The sequence below is a fragment of the Takifugu rubripes genome, chromosome 6 (genome assembly GCF_901000725.2).
Source record: "Takifugu rubripes chromosome 6, fTakRub1.2, whole genome shotgun sequence".
NCBI classification, from domain to species: domain Eukaryota; kingdom Metazoa; phylum Chordata; class Actinopteri; order Tetraodontiformes; family Tetraodontidae; genus Takifugu; species Takifugu rubripes.
In genome coordinates this window covers 10,710,957-10,731,402 of record NC_042290.1, presented here as the reverse complement: position 1 = coordinate 10,731,402, position 20,446 = coordinate 10,710,957, and the positions used below count along the sequence as shown (strand labels likewise).

General features: G+C 45.9%; 2 protein-coding genes across 7 annotated transcripts in view; one reads left to right on the top strand and one right to left on the bottom strand.

The window, feature by feature from the left end:
• The window catches only part of LOC101079590 (protein FAM222A-like), a 24,349-nt gene extending 14,218 nt beyond the window's left edge, over window positions 1-10,131 (bottom strand). For 2 of the 3 annotated variants that reach the window (XM_029837167.1, XM_029837166.1), the window contains exons 1-2: window positions 10,118-10,131; window positions 1,107-1,187 (exon numbers count right to left, since the gene is read on the bottom strand). The gene's annotated coding sequence lies outside the window, so the exon portion shown is untranslated. Of the gene's footprint in view, window positions 1-1,106; window positions 1,400-10,117 lie in introns of those variants that run through there. The other variant, XM_003965547.2, reaches the window with a different exon arrangement.
• Window positions 5,118-20,298, top strand: cplane1 (ciliogenesis and planar polarity effector 1). 4 transcript variants are annotated; one of them, XM_029837151.1, is made up of 48 exons: window positions 5,118-5,209; window positions 5,579-5,683; window positions 5,762-5,897; window positions 5,979-6,098; window positions 6,195-6,427; window positions 6,504-6,601; window positions 6,673-6,829; window positions 6,914-7,017; window positions 7,152-7,334; window positions 7,538-7,787; window positions 7,882-8,064; window positions 8,205-8,974; window positions 9,069-9,259; window positions 9,341-9,421; window positions 9,502-9,657; window positions 9,774-9,941; window positions 10,014-10,373; window positions 10,452-10,669; window positions 10,749-10,904; window positions 11,029-11,170; window positions 11,252-11,361; window positions 11,435-11,584; window positions 11,669-11,780; window positions 11,899-12,205; window positions 12,443-13,492; window positions 13,657-13,805; window positions 13,881-13,957; window positions 14,042-14,106; window positions 14,248-14,369; window positions 14,409-14,701; window positions 14,781-15,134; window positions 15,507-16,112; window positions 16,195-16,364; window positions 16,452-16,536; window positions 16,619-16,685; window positions 16,808-16,993; window positions 17,071-17,141; window positions 17,211-17,451; window positions 17,548-17,795; window positions 17,874-17,970; window positions 18,081-18,230; window positions 18,350-18,389; window positions 18,515-18,649; window positions 18,740-18,917; window positions 18,997-19,052; window positions 19,249-19,416; window positions 19,515-19,639; window positions 19,722-20,298. In XM_029837151.1, exons 2-48 carry the CDS (start codon window positions 5,603-5,605, stop codon window positions 20,120-20,122), a joined length of 9,600 nt encoding a protein of 3,199 aa, XP_029693011.1. In that variant the 5' UTR covers window positions 5,118-5,209; window positions 5,579-5,602; the 3' UTR covers window positions 20,123-20,298. The 4 variants fall into 4 exon arrangements, with proteins under 4 accessions (XP_029693011.1, XP_029693010.1, XP_029693009.1 ...); XM_029837150.1 differs by having other exon boundaries at window positions 14,248-14,519; window positions 14,559-14,701; XM_029837149.1 differs by having other exon boundaries at window positions 14,248-14,701; window positions 18,081-18,203.
• Window positions 20,299-20,446: the final 148 nt, after the last annotated feature.

Genomic DNA, 20,446 nt, shown 5'->3' with positions numbered 1-20,446 from the left:
CTGCTGGGTTGTGATGCCAGATCAGAGGGAACCCCCTCCCCTCCATGGGATACCTGCACGCCGAATGCTCATAATGCAATATACAAGGCTCTCACAAGGTTCCGGGCCCCCAGCAACTAAAAATATGAACATGTCACCGAGACATGTTCAGATTCCCATAACTGAGCAGCGGCTTTGGGGACAGGAAAATCACCCAGGTGGCTGCGTGGAGCTCCTGAACCCGACCAACACTCTTCACAAGCAGGAGGCACTAAACATTTTATTAGGGTGACATAATAAATCAAAGGCCAGGGCCTGATTTACATTTATAGGGCGTCACAGAAAATAAAGATAAGCATGTTCCTCGCAGACACACGCCCCGATAATAAATAAATAAAAGTAAAAAAAAAAAAAAAAGGAAGAGAACATATGAGAAGACAATAAAAGCAAATTGCGGACTTCCTCCTGGGAAGCGGTGACATCCCATCTCTCTGGGTAATAAAAGATCTGGCTCATGCAGGCGAAGCATGAGGCTAGAATTTCACACCTGGCCAATAATCTGCAGGCCCCCACCGCGGCGGCTAACCTTCAACCTCAGCTGCCACCGGCGCAGTGAGGTGCGATGATCCCACCTCCGGCTCGCAGACAATAGAAATGGAAACCCCGGCAGGCAGAGCCCTCAATGACCGGTAATAACAGTTCAAAGCGCTTCCCGCAGCCGCCGGGAAGCTGCTGACAACGCACGCAAAGCCGTCATTCAAACAAAAGGTGTCGTGATGGAAAGCAGCAGTTCTGAGGGACGCTTCCGCGCCACAGATGTTCCGCAGATGTTTCCTGGCTGCAGCGCCACACCAACCTGTTTTTTCCCCTGACATGTGACAACGCAAAGGTATTAGTTTAAAGAACAATCTGATCCAGATTGGCCAAGACCGGCGGAGATATTAAGGGCGAGACGCACGCGTCTGTGCGCACTGGCAACATTTCACCACTTTGACGCAACCAGCGCTGCGGTCCGGACTTTTACAACCCCAAATATAGATAAATACATCACCAACGAGCACGCAGCTCATGCGGGGAGATCAACCGTGCGCGCACGCGTGTTAAAGGTCAGAAGAGGAAGGTCTTACAGAGTTTAGTCTTTTCATAAGGCTTGTTTATCTTTGGTTGGCCGCGGCTGGTCGGCTCCGCTCCTGCTCCTGCTCCCGCTCCTGCTCGGAAGGTGTATTCCCTCAGAAAAAGCAGCCTCGCCACGGATTTCGCGATGCGCGCAGGAAGCCTCGGGACGTACATCCATCTCACAAAGTCGGATCCATCGGCGGCACTTCTTCACCGACACCCGCGCAGAAGGAATCGGATCAGAGGTCGTATTTTCCGTCCTGTCGCCTTCGTCTCATCTCGGCAGTCCGGACAGGCAGAGTGTGCGTGTGCGTGTGTGTGTGTGTGTGTGTGTAGACTGATGTCGGGGATGGAAATGAGTGCGTTGCGCTGTTGACACCGACTCCGGGCCAATCAATCAGGGCTGGATTGAATATTCCCACGGCTCGGCCAATCGCATGAAGGCGAGGGCGGCCGCTGTCGCCTGGTGCCAAACCCGTCAAAGGAAGCACGTTGCTGTTTCACAGAACAATTTAAAGGCGAAGAGCATCTGATTTTGATCCTTCAAAGTCCGCGTTTGGATTTGATCGCAGCACGCCCAGTTCACGACACCAACGCGCCCAGTGCGCGTACGGGTGAGTTTGTAGGGGGAGAAAGTGCAAAAAGCGGAGTAAGTGAAGGAAAGCTGCTGATTCAGCGTCAGTGACTGAACAAATCAAGTCCCCAAACTTATCCAAAGTCTCAGTAAAGGGATTATTTGTGTCATAAAGTGCTTGTGATGGACTCCAGGTATGTTTATTGCTTATTTAGTTTTACAGCACAATAAGCTAGATTCATGGTTCATGTGAATGTTCAAAACATGTAGTGAATTGACAATAAAAAGTATCTTTATCTTTATATCGACAACTGCATGAATTCAGACTTCACTGTGTAGGTTTACGCACATATGAGACATAATAATTAAAATATAGACCTAAATATAGTTTGTGAAAAACCATATAAATTGAGACCTAAGTAATTAAACGTATATAAAGCATATAAGTTGAGTCATTTTAGGATGCACATTTTTACCATAAACAGTCCATTTCTTATCGTTTTTAGCAACCTTGGTTATGGAACAAAGCGACGCACGATGCAAAAGACGAAATGTTTCAAACATATTTGTAATAAGCAGATCAAGATCTTCTGGTGCAACCTGAACCGGCGTCTCCAGCGTCACCTGTAATCACAGCAGCAACGAGCAGAGGTGACTGTTCTCAGGCTCACCTCAGCTCTTTCAGCCAAAAGCAAAGTCATCTCTGGCATCTTCATGTCATCACACGCTAATCTTTAATAATGAGCGGCGAGCCCTTTACACTGTGTCAGCCAGCGTCTCGTCATTAGTGAGGAATGACAACAAACAGAGGGCTGATTTTCACAGAAATCCAGTCCTTCCAGTTAGAAACATGTCATTGTGGTAGCCAATTTGCCCACAGGGCTCAGTTTATCTACAACGCCTGCATTTCTCCCATAAAGTCTTGGCTAAGAGATGGTTTTTGGACTTGCATTGAGATTCCACAACTGTAGCTTTTACTGTCAACAGCCCACAACAGGAGGGAGCCCCTGCAGCAGTTATTTGCTCCTGGTCAGGTGCTGTCATACAGGATAAACTAGGTTCCTGTTGGAACCGCTCGGAAGATCCAGGAGAACTTAAAACACTGTTCTGCAGCAACAGAAGGCAAACGTCCAAAACACATTTTCAAGATGAATTACAGGTGATTGCTCAACGTTTCTGCCCAGCACGCGCCCATGAATCTCTGTAAATGTGTGACGCTAAAAGCCAGCAGACACACCGACCCACAGTTGCTGCGAGGAAGACTGCGGATTGCTTCTTTACAGCTTCCCGGGTGTCATTTTTCAGTATGAATGAGGCCTGCAGATGGCAAATGACATTACCATGCCAACTAATGTCCCTATATTGAACACTGAATACATTGATGGGTTGTTGTCCTCAAGTCGGTTGCACGTTGTTATAATGCTATTCAGTTTAGCCTGGAAAGTCCAGCAGCTACATGTGCAGGAGGATCGTTATGCTAATATCACTGCTCCCCTGTGGTCATGCACGTGATACAAGCTTCAAAATCCCTAGATCGCAAGAGAATCATGCAAAAGAGAAATAAAAACCTCCCAGATAAATGTTTGATGGATAATGTCCATATACTGCTTTTTCTTTTAACCCTACCTGACCTGATTATCACTTTATTGTACCACTTTTATGTCACCCCGTCCTTCTCTGATGTCAAGCTCTTCCTCCCAAAGTGGCTCACATCAGACCAGAATGAACCTGGAAGTGACAGTAATAAAGAGCTCCATCTGTATCTGGCACTGGAGTAAATGAAGCAATTAAGGTCTGGTGAAGTCTCCTCTTTCACCTATTGGCAATTGCATGCTGTCATCTCCATCACAATGAAAAGGGGAGAGAGCAAGGGTAATTAAATACCAACAGGGGCTTGGGGGGCAAAACCTAATAATGCTTTGTAACAAGCCAATAAGGGACCTTATTGCTGAAGCGCTCACACAACCCCAGAGAATTTTAATAGCGAGGATCATTTAGTGCACGCAAACACTCGGGTACATGATAGACATGCGTATCGCTGTGGGGAAGCTGACCTTGAATAGAGATCTCCACCATAGCTCAAATGTGGACTGCAAAATCGTTTGTCTGCCCGAGGGATCTGTCTTTTTCTGGTCTAGTCTGGAGTTTGTAGTCCCACATTGTGTTTTGCTCAGGTTCCCAGGCTTTTCTGCGGAAACACTGACATCTGCTGGCAAAACTGTGTAGTGCGACAAAGGAAAAGATTCAGATTCAGATACCTTTATTTGTCCCACAACGGGGAAATTTACAGCGCAACAGCAGCAAAACCAATAAAAAAATATATAAAAAAGAATGTATATATATATATATATATATATAATAATAATCCAAGATAAATGGATAATTAGCCTCTTTATAGTACAGAGAGTGTACAATATACATATCAGAATATCTAATATTCATTGTGTGCAAAATGGTTGAAATGCTATTAGAGAATTGTAATGTTATTGTGTGAGTCCAGTGGTAAAAGCAGTTATTTATTTATGTCCACTAGTCTGCAGACTAGTGGGCATTATGTTTGTTGTGCTGCCTGACAGCAGCCGGCAGGAAAGATCTGCGATACCTCTCCTTCACACAGCGAGGGTGGAGCAGCCGCTCCCTGAAGGAGCTGCCCAGTGCTGCCAGGGTGTCCTGTGGGGGGGGGGGGGGGGGGGGGTGATGTTCAGCATGGATGACAGCTTAGCCATCATCCTCCCGTTTCCCACCACCTCCACTGAGTCCAGGGAACGTCCCAGGACAGAGCTGGCCCTCCTCACCAGTCTGTCCATCCTCCTCCTGTCCATGTCCATGATGCTGCTGGACCAGCAGACTATCCCATAAAAGATGGCTGATCCCACCACAGAGGGGTCCCTGCACTCCCAAAGACCTCAGCCTCCTGAGCAGGAACAGTCTGCTATTGCCCTTCTTGACAAGGGCGTCCGTGTTGTGTGTCCAGTCCAGGTTATTGTTTAGGTGAACACCCAGGTACTTATAGGACTTCACAACGTCGACATCCGTTCCCAGGATGTTCACCGGTGCAGGCAGTGGGGTTGTTACGCCTGCGGAAGTCCACCACCAGCTCCTTGGTTTTAATGGCGTTGGTCTGGAGGTTGTTCCGCAGGCTCCAGTCCACAAAGTCCTGAAGAAGTTCTCTGTACTCCCCATCATCCCCATCAGTGATGAGGCCGACAGCAGCAGAGTCGTCAGAGAACTTCTGGAGGTGGCATGATGATGAACTGTATGAAAAGTCCGCGGTGTAAAAATACTGTAAATATGATCAATTATATGATAAATAATAATAATAATAATAATAATAATAATAATAATAATTGTCATTACCATTGTCGTTATCATCAGCACTATTATTATTTCGTCTATGGGCGTCTTCAGCGTTTCTATGGTAACGTGCTTCGGCTTCCCTACAAAGGATCATGGGAAATTTCTGTGGCTGCTGTAGAAGAGGGAGTTTCGAAATATTTCAGGATTTGCAGGGTTATTTTACATACTAGTACGACAATATAAGTAAGTGTGTAGACAGATTGTGTGATGTTGGCGTATGACTCTTAGGAATGTGGTTAAAGTGCTCAGAGTTTGTTTTTTTCGGGAAGGTTGCCCTGCGATGGAAGTAGAAAGAGCTAACAGCTAACAGGATGCTAACACCAATAACAGAATAGTTAAAATTGATGACCTACGATGCAAATAAATTGGTTATTAGAGCTTATAACATTATTTTTATGTAATTGTAATAGCGTAAGCAAATACTAATATCAAAACATAAACGTTCCATGGTTCGTCTCATACTATTCCCAGACAGTAACGTAGCTAACCAGGTTTTTTACATGGTTAAATGCTTTATTTAACGTTGTTTCGTCTTGCCTGTTCCAATCTTAGAAGAACCGATGTCGGCTTTGGAATATGGAATTACATTTGGAGGTAGTTTTGTCATCCAGCATCAAGAGAAAGAAACCATGGCCGCGGTTCTGTTGGCTCGGGAAGGTGAATATGCGAAGAAGAATGAGTTCAGTTTCACCCGTGTGGTCATAATGACACGACTTTGATGCTTTGATGCTTCAGGAGAAAGAGTCAGTGTTCCTGTTAGATGACAAGCGGATCAGTGAAATCAACATGGTGTCTGGGCGCACCAAAAAGAAGATTCCTAAAATCCACCCATTCCTCAATCGTGTGGTGACAATGGCTTCATCACACAATGGTGAGCTTAACACATTTATGTCATATATATTTATATGACTGCCAAAACTATGAATGGTTTGTCCACTATGTCCATTTTTAGGTGTGTGGCTTTGTGGACTTCTGGTCTCAGGGGAACTGTTTCTTTGGAACAGGGATAAAGACCTGTTAAAGACTGCTCCAGCGGTCCCAGAAATACTTCAGCTGGTTGCTGCTCTTCAAGGTAGACGCATTAAGAAAATAGCGACCATGCACATGGCTACTTTTAACTTTGATCATTGTGCCTTTAGCCATTCTTGCTGTGTTTGTGTTTTGACAGGGAACGCAACACGACTGTCTCTCCAGGTCTCAGGCGATGGTTTGCGTGTGCTTGTGGTAGCCGTGACTGGGCAAGTCTTCTTGTGGGAGTGCATGAGCATTCAGGATTTGGCAGGGGTACGAGATGGCGTAGTTAGGGGACGGTGGTCACATGTTCACCCCCTTGAAGACTCCATTCTGCCCTCTGCACAAGACAAAGAAGCATCACAACACACCATTTTTGTGAAGACAGAGGTCTCTATGTTAAAAGACATATTTGACATGTTGCGTGTTTTACGTTCTGTATTTCACCTTTTAATTTTTCCGGCAGGATATGGGTGATTCTTGCCTGTCAGCTTTTGTTTTCACCACTGGGGTGAAATTAATCATCACCTGCCTGAAAATAGTTTGGGACGAGGCTCCTGTGAGGTAGGTGAACGGGTTCTTCTAAACGTCAATCTCAATCCGAGTACTGTGACGTTGAACATTTAACTTTGTAGTTCAGAGGGATACAACATAGAGTGGGTCACAAAGACATACACAATGTCCTGTCTGACCCCGCCCTGCAAACCAGTGAGGTCCAGAGGGGCCTTGGTGCCAGCTTTCTCCCCAGATGGCAGACTGTTAGCCGTGGTCCTGAACCAGAGACAGCCAAAAGTGAGTGTCTGACTAAGTTCTTATTCCCGAGCATGTCATGTCTAGTTAATAAAATCCAGATTTGTTTTTACTTGTTGAATGTAGGCGACGCAGATGCTGTTCGTGAGCACACAGAATTTCGTCTCGGTGTCCAGTGGCCTCGGAGGATGTGGAAGCAAGAAACTGGAGATCCCTTCTAAATATATAAGGTACATTTTTAAAAAAGAGTTGGCTATAGGTTGTCTCTTGTGCCCAGCTTAAAGCTCTACGTTGCTTTATTAAAATCACACATTCTGTAGAAGAGCCCGATGAAGCTTTTATGATATGGATGTGACTCCTCTAGGTCCTACTGGGTGGGCAGTGTCTGCTGGTCACCAGACAGCCTTTTCTTGGCCTGTGTTCTCAAAAGAGGATCCCTTCTTATGGTTTCTCGTCTCACGGGCCTTCTCACTCTAACAAGCTCTGGCTGCAGTGTGGACTTTGGTCCTGCACAATTCCTGCCTCTACACCCTCTGGTCACTTACAGGTACATATTTGAGCCCTTTAACTTGTAATAGCTGCTATATCAAGTCATATTCTCAATGGCAGGACATGTTTATTTATAATATAATTTCTGCAGCTGTTCACTCTGATCTAAATGACTTAAATTGCCCCACATATATTGAAAATGATTGTCATCCAAATATTTCTGTCTCTGTTTTCCCACTACATTGTCCGGTCCTGTTGCAGGCCACACCTGTCCCCTGGGAAAGGGGAGGCATCTCTGTCGAGCTCCAGCCAGTCAGTACGGGATGTCTTAAGGCAGCGGTATTCTGTGACCTGGCATCCACGGCTGTTATATCTCATCGTGTCCGATGGCTACATGGCCACAGTTATGAGGGTATTGGGTAAACCTTCTGCTGCCCTCCTGCTGAAAGATCTTCTAAAAAACACGACTCAGGACCTTGAAAAAGCCAGTGGAAAACTGGAGAAATCACAGGTGAAAAATCAGGACTTTGTTAAGATGATATCAGTGATGCAGCTCTTGCCGCCTGTAGAAAAAACCCACATTTCCTAATATTCCTCATTTCCAGGGTGGTGTGACGGCTTGGCTGAACTCTGTCTCATGCCTGAGTTTTGGAAGAAGTCTTGAGGAATTCAAGCCAAATCCCACTGATTCGGTCCTCTCAACCAACACAGAGGGATCCAATTTACCACCTTTCCTGCAGGAGCAGGGGACATTAAATGCTACCAAGGAGCTTCTTGAAAAAGTCCAAGTGAGTGAATATTCAAGAACATGCATTTCAAACTTTGGATTAGATTTTTAACGCATTTGTTCCAGTACTGGTATTTTAATTGCGTCTTATTTTCCCATTATTGGTTTTCTAAAACATGCATATTTTTTCTCATATTTTAGACATTTTTGGAGGACGACTCTGATGTAGATGGACCACCTGCTGGTTCTCATTTGGCGGAGGGTGGTCGTCTGGAATTTGCCTCGATGTTCGACACAGTCCATGCCCTGGACACACAGACTGACGCTGCATTTTTTGCCAGTCCTGATTTCGAAAAGGAGTGCGTCAAGACTCCCGGTATTCATCGAGAACTCGGGAGGATCCAGAGTAAACTGTTAACAGCCTGGGCTTTTGCCATGTCTCTCGGAAACACCGTGGAAAACAGACCCCTCCTGCTGAAGCACAACCTTTGCTGCATGCTGCGCTTTGCTGCATTACTGCAGTTAATTCCCGGCTCTGTGGTCCAAGCGGGGAAAAAGAAGATCTCAGTTCAAGCTTGCCTTCTGCGTCTTCTTAAAGCTCTTCTCATCTTTCTTCCATGGGATGGCATTCACTCAGACGGGCCCCACTGCCTGGGGTTGCTGGTCAGCTTCAGTCAACAGCTGATTCGCCTCCTCTTGACACCCAAACCCGAGTCCCTGCAGACTGGCCAATGTATTTTATCCTCTTGCAGTCTGTCCACAGTCTTGCTCATCTTACAAGAAGTCTCTGATTCTCTCGACCACGCCTACAGCTTGCAGCAAAGAGTAGTGTGGTTGTCTGCAGGGAAGGACTCTCAGCCACATCTTTGCACCTTAGATATGCACCATGTGCCTCAGCTACAGGATAGAAAAGAAGAGAAGTCCAGTGTTACGCGTGAAGCACAGCCTCTTCCCCATCGGCCATCCAGCAGGTCAGAGTTCACAAGAATATTCCATCATTGTTTTTGGATGTTATGAATCCTCATATTTTGGCTGGAAAGAGTCACATTTTTTTTCTTTTTCTAGATTATTGGGGGTGTGGCAGTGGGTCTATAGGGTCACCCAGGAGTACGTGGAGGAACTGAGAAACCTTAAAGACTGCGAAGGCTGGGAGGAGGAGCAGCATCAGCTTACTGGCATCATGTCCCAGATCCAAGTAGCCATTCAGGCGACGGGGGCAACGCTGGAGGAGGGTCCAGTGTTGCTGACTTGCCCAGGTCGGTGGCAGAGAGGCTGGTGGGGTGTGGTGGGCTTGAGTTAATTAGTGCTCTTTTTCTTCTCACTTGTGTCACTATCAGGGGAACAACTTTATCTTTTTGGCTCTTATTTAAAATCGGACAAAGCATGGCGATCACAGATCTGTGAAGAGAACCTCAAGTGTAAGAACAACTATTTTGATCCGTTAAACCTCGCCTTGTGTTGACATTCAGACATGATCGGCATTCCTGTCTGTCGGTAGGCTCTGATCGTAGAGTCTTCAAAGAGACCCAACTTTGCCTGGCACTCCTGTACAGTCTCCTGTCCCAGTACAGACTAAGAGACGCCCAGGAGTTTGGAGACCACATGTCCAGACTTATACTAGAAAGGGCAGGACACCAGAAGAGCCCCCAGAGCTGTGAGTCAACGTTGAGATAAAATGATGACAGTTTATATGTGTTCCGTTGCACTCAATACGTTCCTGAAACTCAAGTGTAAATCATTTCTCTTTTGCATGACTGTGGTATCATGTAGCCGACTGGTTCCCTTGCCCCTGGTTGCCAGTGGATCTTCACAATGACGCAGCTCGTGCCGTGGTTCAGAACCTCGGGAGATATATGGCCTCTTATTTCACCAACCAACCCCTCTACGTCTGCCCCCCTCACCACGTGGCCTTTCTGCCCCCGCTGCATCTGCCTCGCGGTGTGTTTCCTCAGTTGTTTGTGTGAAATCATTTTACGACCCGTACTTATATTTGATAATGTGCTTTCTCAGCCCTGACTGTCGGGCGCCTGGTGCCACTGTGCCAGGAGGAGGTGTCCAGAGCAGTGCGACAGCAGCACCTGTCAGAGGTGTGGACAGTGGAGTACACCCAAGACCTGCTCCTGCTTGGGGGTCTTCTCCCCGAGTCTGTGTGGCTGGCTTATCATCTCGGGGACTGGAAAACGGCGGTCTCTTTGAGTTTAGCCTATACTAACTACTGCTGTGAAAAACCTGACTCCATCCTGCTCAGGAGGCGAGAACTCCACCTTCCGGTCGAGTTAGAAGCAAAAACCATTTTTCAAGTTGAGCTGGAACGTCTTCTCGGCAGCCGGTTCAACTCACAAGAATGCAAAGATGACGTGAGCTTGACAGGTTGGTGACAGTTGCGTAGAAATAAAATAAAAGAGTTGCTTGTTGCATCGGTGACGCATCTCTGAATGATTCTTTTAGAACCGTTGGAAGGACAGAACTGGGACGTGTTGCAACTGTCCAGCCAGGAGATTCTGAAAGCTTCAGTCATGGCTGGAGTGGATGTTATATCTTCACCTCTGTCTTCTTTGCTGGACGCAGCCAAAACCTTGTGTGTGTCTCTCCCTCTTTTGGTGCCGAATGGACTGTATCTGCCTTCTCCACCTCTTTATTGTCCCCAGCCATCCCCCAGCACGCAGGTCAGTCACTGGACAGCTGCTGCATGCTGATCTTCCTGCTGATACTAAATTCTACATTACGTGTGTGTCTAATGTTTAGGACCACATTGGGCAGTTTTCAGAAGTTGCATTACGTCACAGAGTATCCGGAGTTCTCCAAAGATTACTTTTGCTGTTGAGATCTGCACATTGTTGCCATCCAGCCGCCCAGTGGTACATTGGCCATTTGTGGCATTCCAGAAGAATGTTGCTTAAGGTATTTTATAACTTCCAATTTTTATAATGATTAAATTGTCTGGTGGAAAGAGGTGATACGTTTGGAAATTTGGTTTTTGATTTGGTAATTAACTGACGCTACTAACTGTTGTTTTGTTTTTCAGATGAAGAAGAAGTACGCCTATCCATCTCTGGATGATGAGTATGTTTTTCCAGAGGGCTTGAAGAAGGTTGTCACCCATGCTGGATTCTTCAGAAAGACTCCTGATAAAAAACACCTGGACTCTGATACAATTCATATAATCAGTATGCTTCACCTCTCAGACTCAATAAGCGCAAAGTTTTAATTGTAAAATTGCTAACTATGATTATTTCTTTCCCCGACAGCCTGTTTCAGAGAACTTTGTGCTCTGTGCTGGATGCTTCACATCCGTGACCAGCTCTCTGTTTCCTGCAGGAAGTATCAGGCTCTCAGGCAGCATGGTAGACATGAAGAGGTAGCCGTTTGTGTTTGAGCGTGTCAATGTGAGCAGCTGATGGTGCCTCCTAACTATCTTTATACTGCCCCAGATCCCTGTTGGTCCAGAAATGACATCTGCCTGTGTTGATGCTCTGAGCTGGGCCTGTCGTTTTCTGCCTTTTTCGTGCTTCCTCGGCGTTGAAGAGATGCTGCAAGACCTGCTGCTCAGCCTCTTGTCTGAACTTCCCTCTCTTTCTCAGGTAAAAACACATTTTTCCAAACTTTTTTACATGTTAGCCTGAACTGAGGTGAGCTTGAATGTCATCCTTTACTTTGTGTTTCAGGCGGCCGACACACTGGTGAGAGCTTTCCTAGAGGAGGAAGAGTCAGTTAGAGTCCCGTTGAGAGAAAAATACAAGTCACTGCTGCAGAGAGTGAAGCGATGCAGTGTCCTTGGTATGAAAGCAGATTACATTTAACATTTAAAAAGACAAGAAGATGGTTATTAATAATTCTGGATAATCTCCCACTCCAGATATTTGTTTAAAATTTCCCTTCCTTGTCTGGTCACTAGAGGGTGATGATGAGGAGCTTTTGATGACTCTGATTCAAGACAAACGCAGACTCCGGCAGAAACATCTCAGGCGTTTGCAGAGGCACCTGGCTCCACCTGAGCTCCATCTTTGGGAGAAGCAGGAGGAAGAGGAGGACAGAGAAAGCAAACATGGGATGGCTCTGTTGAGGCAACTCTCTCTGGGCACAAGCCTGAGCTCCTGGACCTTATCAGACCCCGGAAGTCCTCAAATGTGCAGTGAAGAAGACACAGAAGATAATACATCAGAGGCTGCTCCTCCTGAGACACACTGTAGAGCCACATCCAGGTGAATTTTCAGCTTTTACAGATCTTTAATAGTTGATATTGATATATATAATGATATTTTAAAGATTCGGTCTATATTATCAGGTTCCCGCTGAATACTCTTTTTTTCCAATCAGTATTTTTTTTAAAATATTTTTGATGTTAAGGATTGAAATTTATATCTAAATTTCAATATTTATACCCCTAAAAGTTAGCAAGCATAAGTTGTGGGCTCATCCTGCGGTTTGTTATTTTGCAGGGGTATAAAAGCAAAAAGAGGTAGAGATGACGCTAAACAGGCCAAGGCTGAAAGTAAAAGGGTCCAGTCAGAATGTCACCCAGGCGGTTCCAGTGAGGATGAGCAGCCCTCCCCACCAGTGTTTGGAGTCTGGGAGTTTGAGCTAGAAGATGAAGAGTATCTAAATTTCCTGGAGCTCTTCTTCAGCTACGTGCTAGAGAAGGGTGGTGCTGATGAAGGGGAGCTTCCACTCTTGAAGAGCTTCTCTTCCAAACTGAAGGAGCGAGAGCTGCATTCTCTCACCTTTGATGTGCTCACAACCGTTCATCGCCGTCAGAGAGACACTCATCACCTGGTGAGAAAACATCCTGGCAGCGATCCTCCGGTCTTCAGAGCTGGCTGCTGCTACAAACCTGTGAAACAAGATGTGAAGTCTGAGCTGCAACTTTCGGCTGTCTCGACTGAAGAGCCCATATCAAGGGCTGCCGTCGGCAAAAAAGGTCTGTTTGGCCAACATCAGCGGAACGGCCTGTCTTTAGCCCAAAGAATGAAAAGAGGTAACGCTGGGTTTAAAACCAACCCTATTCAAAGTGCAGGACGCCAATCAGAGAGTGTAATATTTGGCTCCTCGACATCAATGGAAGCTGCAGTTGAATTGCAGCAGAGCCTGGACCCTAAATTGGAGGCGCAGTTTCCCCAGTTAGGCAGACTGTTGGAGTGGATGGTGCGATGGGCCGACAGAAGGGTTTTAGTACCACCTAACAGCCACGGCCAAAGAGAGGAGAATGAAGGAACAGCCAAAGAAGGAGTAATGATTCGTGTCAAAGCCTCAGCACCTGCCATCCTCACATCCCTGAGCTTGCTCTGGCACAGGCACGCCGCTCTGCTCGGCGATGACCTCGGTGCTTGCATCCCGCTTCCACCAACACGGCGGACTGTCACGCCAGTGCTGCAACCTGATGTGGACAGGAAGCTGGAGAGAGAAAGCAGCGTTGATACTGGTTACCCTGGATCGGCCAACACACCCATCACTGGGATTGATGACAGCACACAGCAAGCCGAACCCTTCATGTGAGTGCAGCACGTTGAGAATATGTCTAAACCGCATCACTACATGTCACAGCTCTATATTATGCAGCAAACAAAGCAAAATTCCATTGCTTTGTTCCCATTATATTGTTACTCACCTTGTTTTATCGCTCAGCTGAATCTTTACATAATTCTCTTCCTTGCAGTGGTCCTCCCACACATGAAGCAGAGGACCTGGCATCAGTCAGGACTCCTCTCTTTCATGAGCCACATCAGGTGACCTTGGATGCTCAGCAGAGGGAGGCCAGTTCCCAGCTCTGCCTCCATGACTTACATGTTTCACCTGAAAGGGCAGGTAGGATTATGGATTTAATCTCTAATCTAGAATTATGGAACATAGGATATTAAGGCATCTGTGGGATTTTTGTAGACAAACTTTGTGGCAGTGAGGACCTGGAAACACCTTCTAGTACCTCCAGTGGGAACATATTTGGAATACCAGAAACGGTGAGGTTTACCCGGCCTTTATTTTCCATTTATCGTTGTTTTGTAAAATACTTGGGTCACTTTTTTTTCTTTTTATCTTTTCAGAGTTTAAAACTTCAAGATTTGGATTTTTCCAAACATGCTGAAGACATATCCAGTACTTCCTCCCTGTGAGATTTTTAAAAGAACATATTTGAAGACATTATTTGCTCCTGCATTGTAACTTCATTAACTGCATGCACAGGCATTTTCTAAACTCATCAAATAGTCTCTGTCTTGTTGTTCTCACTGGGTGTTGTTTTTCTCCCCAGGAGTAACCAGTCTGAAAAGACACAAGGCGACCTTACACCAGAGTCACAGGATCTTCCCACTGTTTCTTCTGAAGCAGAGCTTTCTGCTTCAGCTCAAATGCCTCTCCCCAACACACCAGTAGATCCTCCAAGACTTCAGTCTCTCCCCAACACACCAGTAGATCCTCCAAGACTTCAGTCTCTCCCCAACACACCAGTAGATCCTCCAAGACTTCAGTCTCTCCCCAACACACCAGTAGATCCTCCAAGACTTCAGTCTCTCCCCAACACACCAGTAGATCCTCCAAGACTTCAGTCTCTCCCCAACACACCAGTAGATCCTCTGAATGTTCAGCCACAAAGCTCCACAACTGGTGCTCCTGCTTCAGATTTTATAGGCCCCGATCAGACACCATTTACACAGTGTCCGCCATTAAGACAGCGCCTTGGTGAAGATTTGTTCAGACTGGTTCAGGTAAGAAGAGACTGACCCAAAGTAAAAGGTTGCACTGCTCACTTTTTAAACCGACCCTTTTGTTTGTCCTTGACTACAGAACATCAACTACATGAGCCTGATGGAAGTTCTGGGAGCCTCGTATTCTAACCTTCAACTAGCTCAGCAGAGCTACTCTTTGTCCCAGTCTAATGTGAACATATCACAGCCTAATGTGCCAGCGTCACAGCCTGTCAGTCTTTTCCCTCAGCCAAGCACCTTACCTGTTCAAACAGCACCTCAGAGGCAAGCGTGTGGTCCTCAACTAGGCTTCAGCCACAAGGCAAATATGGCCACAAACCAGGCAGCCAGACACAGCACAGAGAACCTCTCCTCACCAGGCTGTCATCATCCTGATCATAATCAGTCATCAATCTACCCACCTTCTACAGCTGATGCAGCTGTTGGTCATCAGGTATAACTGTTGGGCCTATGACACGTCATGAGTCCATATGAATGATCTTTACTAGAAAGGGTTTGTTTTGATCTTTGGAGGATCAAGTCTCCTAGATGGTTATATTTGCTGGTTGCTTTTATTTCAGGGGCAGGTGGGTCCTGTCTGTCCAGGCGGCGTTTCAGCTGCCGTCCCCTTCCACCACTTGGTTGTGCTGTTAGACCTTAACCTGTCAGACTCATAAGCCATTAACCCCCCCCAGCAATTAACATTTATAACTTCATACGTGATAGCTCGTGTTACATTTTAGCATTTATTTGCATTCTTTCATTAAGATATTGAGTAACATGCCAGTTAGAAACAGTCAGGATAACTTAACTTGTTTCTCTTCAGGATCTCCAGCCCCTCTCTGTCCAGGCCGCAGAGCTGAACTTTAAGGAGTGCAGGAGTTTAATCCCTCCCTCACAGGGGCTTCTGGCCACGACCGACAATGGTCATGACACATCAGTGTTCCCGCCTGCTAATGCTAATCCCCAAAAAGAGCCTGCCGCCCAAGTCTGGGGAGTGAAGATTCTCAACCTCCATCCTTCTGCAACATCTCACCCCGCCTCACACTACCCCCCAACACAGATAGGCCACGCTACAAACCCCGGAACCCACACCGGGTCAAAGTGGACCGAAGATAAAAAAACAAGTTATTCAATCCCAAAAAGGCTGCTCAGTTTAATTTCTCTACCTAGTCCAACTCAACCCAGGATTGAGAAATCAGAAAGAACAAGGGAGCAAGAGTTCCCACTACTTCCTCCAGTGACCACCGCTCACACACCGGCGCCTGTGCAGGGCCTCCGTCTGCTGCGTTGTACATCTGCTCCACAAGGCAACATCATGTTCCCTAAAATAGCTCCGGCACCTTCCTCCAGACCTTGCGCTCTAATTGCAGCTCCAATTAGGGAAGTGCCAATGCTCAAACTGCTGCAGATACAATCTGGAGTGAGAATGGCAAGAATTACGTCAACACTTTTTAAAAAATGAGCCTTCCTGTAAATTTGCATCGTTGCTTATGTTGACTTATCTGCCACAGATGTCACCCATGGTGCCTCCTTCAGCCTCAGTGACTCCACTCATCTCCCTGGAGGAAGAGTTTAAGGCTTCGGTTGGCAGGAAACAGAGTGCTAAAGCAGCTCAAGGGCAGCTGCACGTCACACCTAATGCCGCAGCCGACACACTGCCAAGCTGCATCTCCAGCAAGAGGAAATCCAATGTTCTTTTTCAAGTTGTTCATTTTATTGGATTAGTTAGGATTCTGTTGCTCACTGTGCGTTTCTGCTGCATTTACAGGCAGAAGAGGAGGGAGGAGAAGGAGGGAAGGTCAAAAACAGAGGTCACGTTCAGACCGAATGATTCCATCATCCCTGCAACAGAGGTAAAATTATTTTGTTTAAATATTTATTGTGATCATTATGGAAATGAGTATAATTCTGTTGTTTGTTCCTGTACATCCGCAGCCAGTAAATGAAGAACCTGCAGCTAAAGAAGCAGTCACTCGTGGAGGCGATGCTTCCATTCCCTGTGGTTTGTGTCCCTCTCACACCTGATTGCATATTGAAATAATAAGGATCCCCAGGAACTGTTTCTTCCATCAAGAAGTGGATGTGATGGTTTCAGTTGTGCTAAATGTACCTTTTGTTTCCCAGGGTCCTCTGAGTCTTTTCTGACTGGTCAAATGTTATTGGACAAGGCCATGTCCACTTCAGCTGAGCTCCATGCCTTTGCCTCCACATGTAAAAATCCCCCAGAGTGCCACGATGCTTTCACAAACACGGAACCTGCTCGCTCTCCTGTGCTTGTGGACAAAGCTGTGTCTGTCAGTAGCCCCACATGTAAGTAGATTTGAAATTTACAGATCCCTGTCATTCCATTTGGAAATGAAGCGTTCATTTTAATCTAACATGTCCAGCACAAAGTCCAGGAAATCAGAAGTTCTGCACTGAGCGAGAGAAGATCCCAGAGTGGCCAGAAAAGGATCTGGTAAGTACCCAAATATATTAGCCTGAAGCATCGCGAGTGGAGCCCTTTAGTTTACTTCTCCCCACTCAGGTTAGCAATGGCCGCCAGTTCTTAAGTGTTGTGGATTTGGAAGGTAAAACCCTACACGAGGATTTGCCGCTCCACCTCAGCCCAGGTGGAACAGAGTTCACTCCCATCTACAAATCCTCGCCGACATCAGCTCAGCTTCATCTGCTCGCAACATCTGTTATTCGGAGTTCTGCTGCCACCTCTGAGCCACAACCCAACGTTCCAGTTGTAGCTGATCTCCAGCAACGCACCACTCACACGGGTATTTGTTCTGAGGTCCACTACTGCCTGTCAGATGTGTACAAATTAAGAGAGGCTGTGCTAATATTAGACCATTTCCTCGTTCATCATACACTAGTTGTTGCTGATGAGTCTCCATCACTCAGCCACATTGAGACCAACGGAGACGCGGAGAAAGTCGCAGCAGAAGAGGTGAAATCTGAACTCTGTAGGGCAATAAACAGCCAGATGGTTGCACCCCCCCGCGCCTCATCCAACCCTTCTACAGCCTGGTTCTCTTCTCATCTGACTGAGTTGGATGCTCAGTTAGCTGCTGTACAGAGAATTGCAGACTCTTTGGAGAAGGATTTTTCTAACACCAAAATGGTATCAAATAATCACATATCAAAAATGTATATTTTTGATACAACATATGTCATTTCCTGTTTGTTCTGCTGCCTGTAGCTGGTGAAGTCTACTGAAACGACATCAGTCTCCCCTCTGAATGTGAAGAACGCCGGTGCAGTCAAGAAAACTGTCAGACTGGCTCTTCCACGAGAAGGTACATCCTGAAACTGCATCAATAGTTACATTCCATGTTCCCAAACACAGAAACAATACAACTTTTTTCTGTAAGAAAGACACACTTTAATGATCATTATTTTACAACAGCCTGGACGCCAAGACAGAGCATTTCCAGTCATGCAAGTGTCTTTGAAGATAGTGAAGAAAACCTGGCAAAAGAATCTGTGGCTCCGAACAAATTGTGGAGTTTTTATCCCACATCTTCCCAAGGTCCTTCCAACCGCCACCACTCTCAGGGTAAAGACACAATTTAATGATCACTTCTATAAAACTGACTTTTGGGTTGGACATAAAGCTGGTTACGGACACATTTGAGGACGGAGCTGTTTTTTTTAACGTTTGTGTTATTCCTGCAGAAACAAGAATTGAGCCTGACACATCTGGAATATCTTCACTGTGAGTATAATAATAATAATAATAAAAATTAGAGCTTCTGTTGACGTTGGTGGAGTCAGGCTACATTTCACCCATACGTCAGTCAGATGATACACAGCTCCCCCCCTCCCCCTGTTTATCTCTAGGTTGGAGGAATCTGAGAATCTGGGTCAGTCTGGACTATCCGATACATTTGAAATCTTAGATGAGTTGGTGAGAGAAGGGTTTTTATCTCCACCTGACCTGGACTGGACCGATTCACAAACTGAACAAGACAGCAGGTGAGCTCCTTCGTAATATTCCGTCCTGTCCAAATGTGCCGAAACAAACGTGACCATGACTGACCAGCGAGCTGATGTAACTCGCTGCAGGCTCGATCGACAGCAAAGCCGCTGGATGCCGCAGAATCGCACCCTCCAGGAAGACAAGAGGAAAGAGTTGAGGACATGGATGAGGAAGAAACAGCGGGAAAGACTGGCTGTTTATCAGAAACACAGGGAAAGCCTGAGGCAGAGGGAGAACAAGCCCTTTTCTACAGCTGTAACTGTGGTGAGAGCGATCACCAGTATTTTATGTCAGAGTTCATATTTAATCACTTTCAGAAACACTCCTTTTTTTTCCTCTACAGAAGCCAAAAACCAAGAATCTAGCAGCTATTCAGAAAATGAGAGTGGAAAAAGAGACGTATGTGCAATTTCGTATTGTCTGTACAAGAGGAAAAAAAGTCCTAAATTTAATTAAATGTAAATGTTCAATAGTTCAATTTTCTTGTGGAAATAACAGGGGAAATTACGGTAATCTTTTTTCACGCTGACTTTGTGAAATGAGATATTCCAGTCCTGTGACGCACCAGCGCTCAGGAAGCTTCTCTGATTAACAGGAACCTGCTTCTGGAGCAGTACAGTCAGCGCACACGTGAGGCCTGCTCTTTGGCCGGTAGCATCTCCTCCAATTCTGTAGCTCTGCTCAACAACTCCATGTCTGAAGGTCCATCACTGTCCAAAGCTACAAGATCCAGCTCTGCTCTTCCCCCTAATGACAGGCAAAGGTATCCACTGTGGTGGAAATCTGATCAGGAGCTTGTGTTATCATGCAGCATGAATAATCCCGCAGTGGATTTAGTGATGATGCTAGTCTTCTTCTTAGGGATTCCAGTCAAACTACCTGTGTTGAAAAAAATCTTGATTCTGGACAAGGTCGGTCTCAGTCTGCTCTTTGGTCTGCGGCAAAGATTTCAGACTACCGCAAGAGGCTGGGACTACATAGGCCAGGTAAGACCACATTTAGCTCCATACGGTTCTCTGCATTGAGATATTTTCTAAACTCGCTTTATGGCATTCAATTTTCCATCAGTGACCTCTCTACCAAAGGACCGTATGTCTCAGGTGACCAGACGGGGTATGCTCCATGACCCGAGGAGCCAAACGAAACTGCACTCAGCAAACCAGAGTGAGGAAAGACTTGTTGGACACCAGAGAACGATGGAGCTAAGCAGATCTATAGGAAGAACCCCTGCAGGGAGAGGGATCCCTGGAGAGCTGACAAGGATGGAAGAGGATAACATCATGAATGTTTTGGAGTCCACCTCAGGAGACAGGAACCTTCTTGGCCCAGAGGAGTATCTGTTGGATAAAGACACTGGTACAAGACGTGGTGATGCAGACATGGACTGGTTGGACAATCTGTCTGAGACCAGCAGCTGTCTGAGCAAAATAGACTGGGCTGCTATTGACAGGATGACTGCAGAGGCTTGAGCTTCAAACCAACTTAAAATGTACTTTTTAGTAAAAAAACCCAACAACAAATAAATAAAATATATGCCTATTTTATTTATCTGAAATATATTAAAATCATGTCAAATCTTAAAAGTGTTGTCAATGGTTTTTGTATTTGTGTTGCACATTAAAAGGGTGGCTTATTTGAACAATGATTTTTATAGTTTTTCATTATTTTTATACAGTTCATAAATGGTTTCTTTGACCCACAGTTATATATACATCCCTCATCACAGTTTGGTGTTGTTGAATCGGAATCAGACGTGCAACTTTAGTGTACTGCAGTAAGGACATTTCTTTATT

Excerpts from the sequence above, each read along its gene's own strand:
- cplane1 (XM_011604907.2), top strand. The coding sequence starts at position 5,603 with ATGGAATTACATTTGGAGGTAGTTTTGTCATCCAGCATCAAGAGAAAG. Across the intron at positions 8,065-8,204 it reads AGCTTCTTGAAAAAGTCCAA|ACATTTTTGGAGGACGACTC; the intron begins GTGAGTGAATAT and ends CTCATATTTTAG. Across the intron at positions 9,422-9,501 it reads CTGTGAAGAGAACCTCAAGT|GCTCTGATCGTAGAGTCTTC; the intron begins GTAAGAACAACT and ends GTCTGTCGGTAG.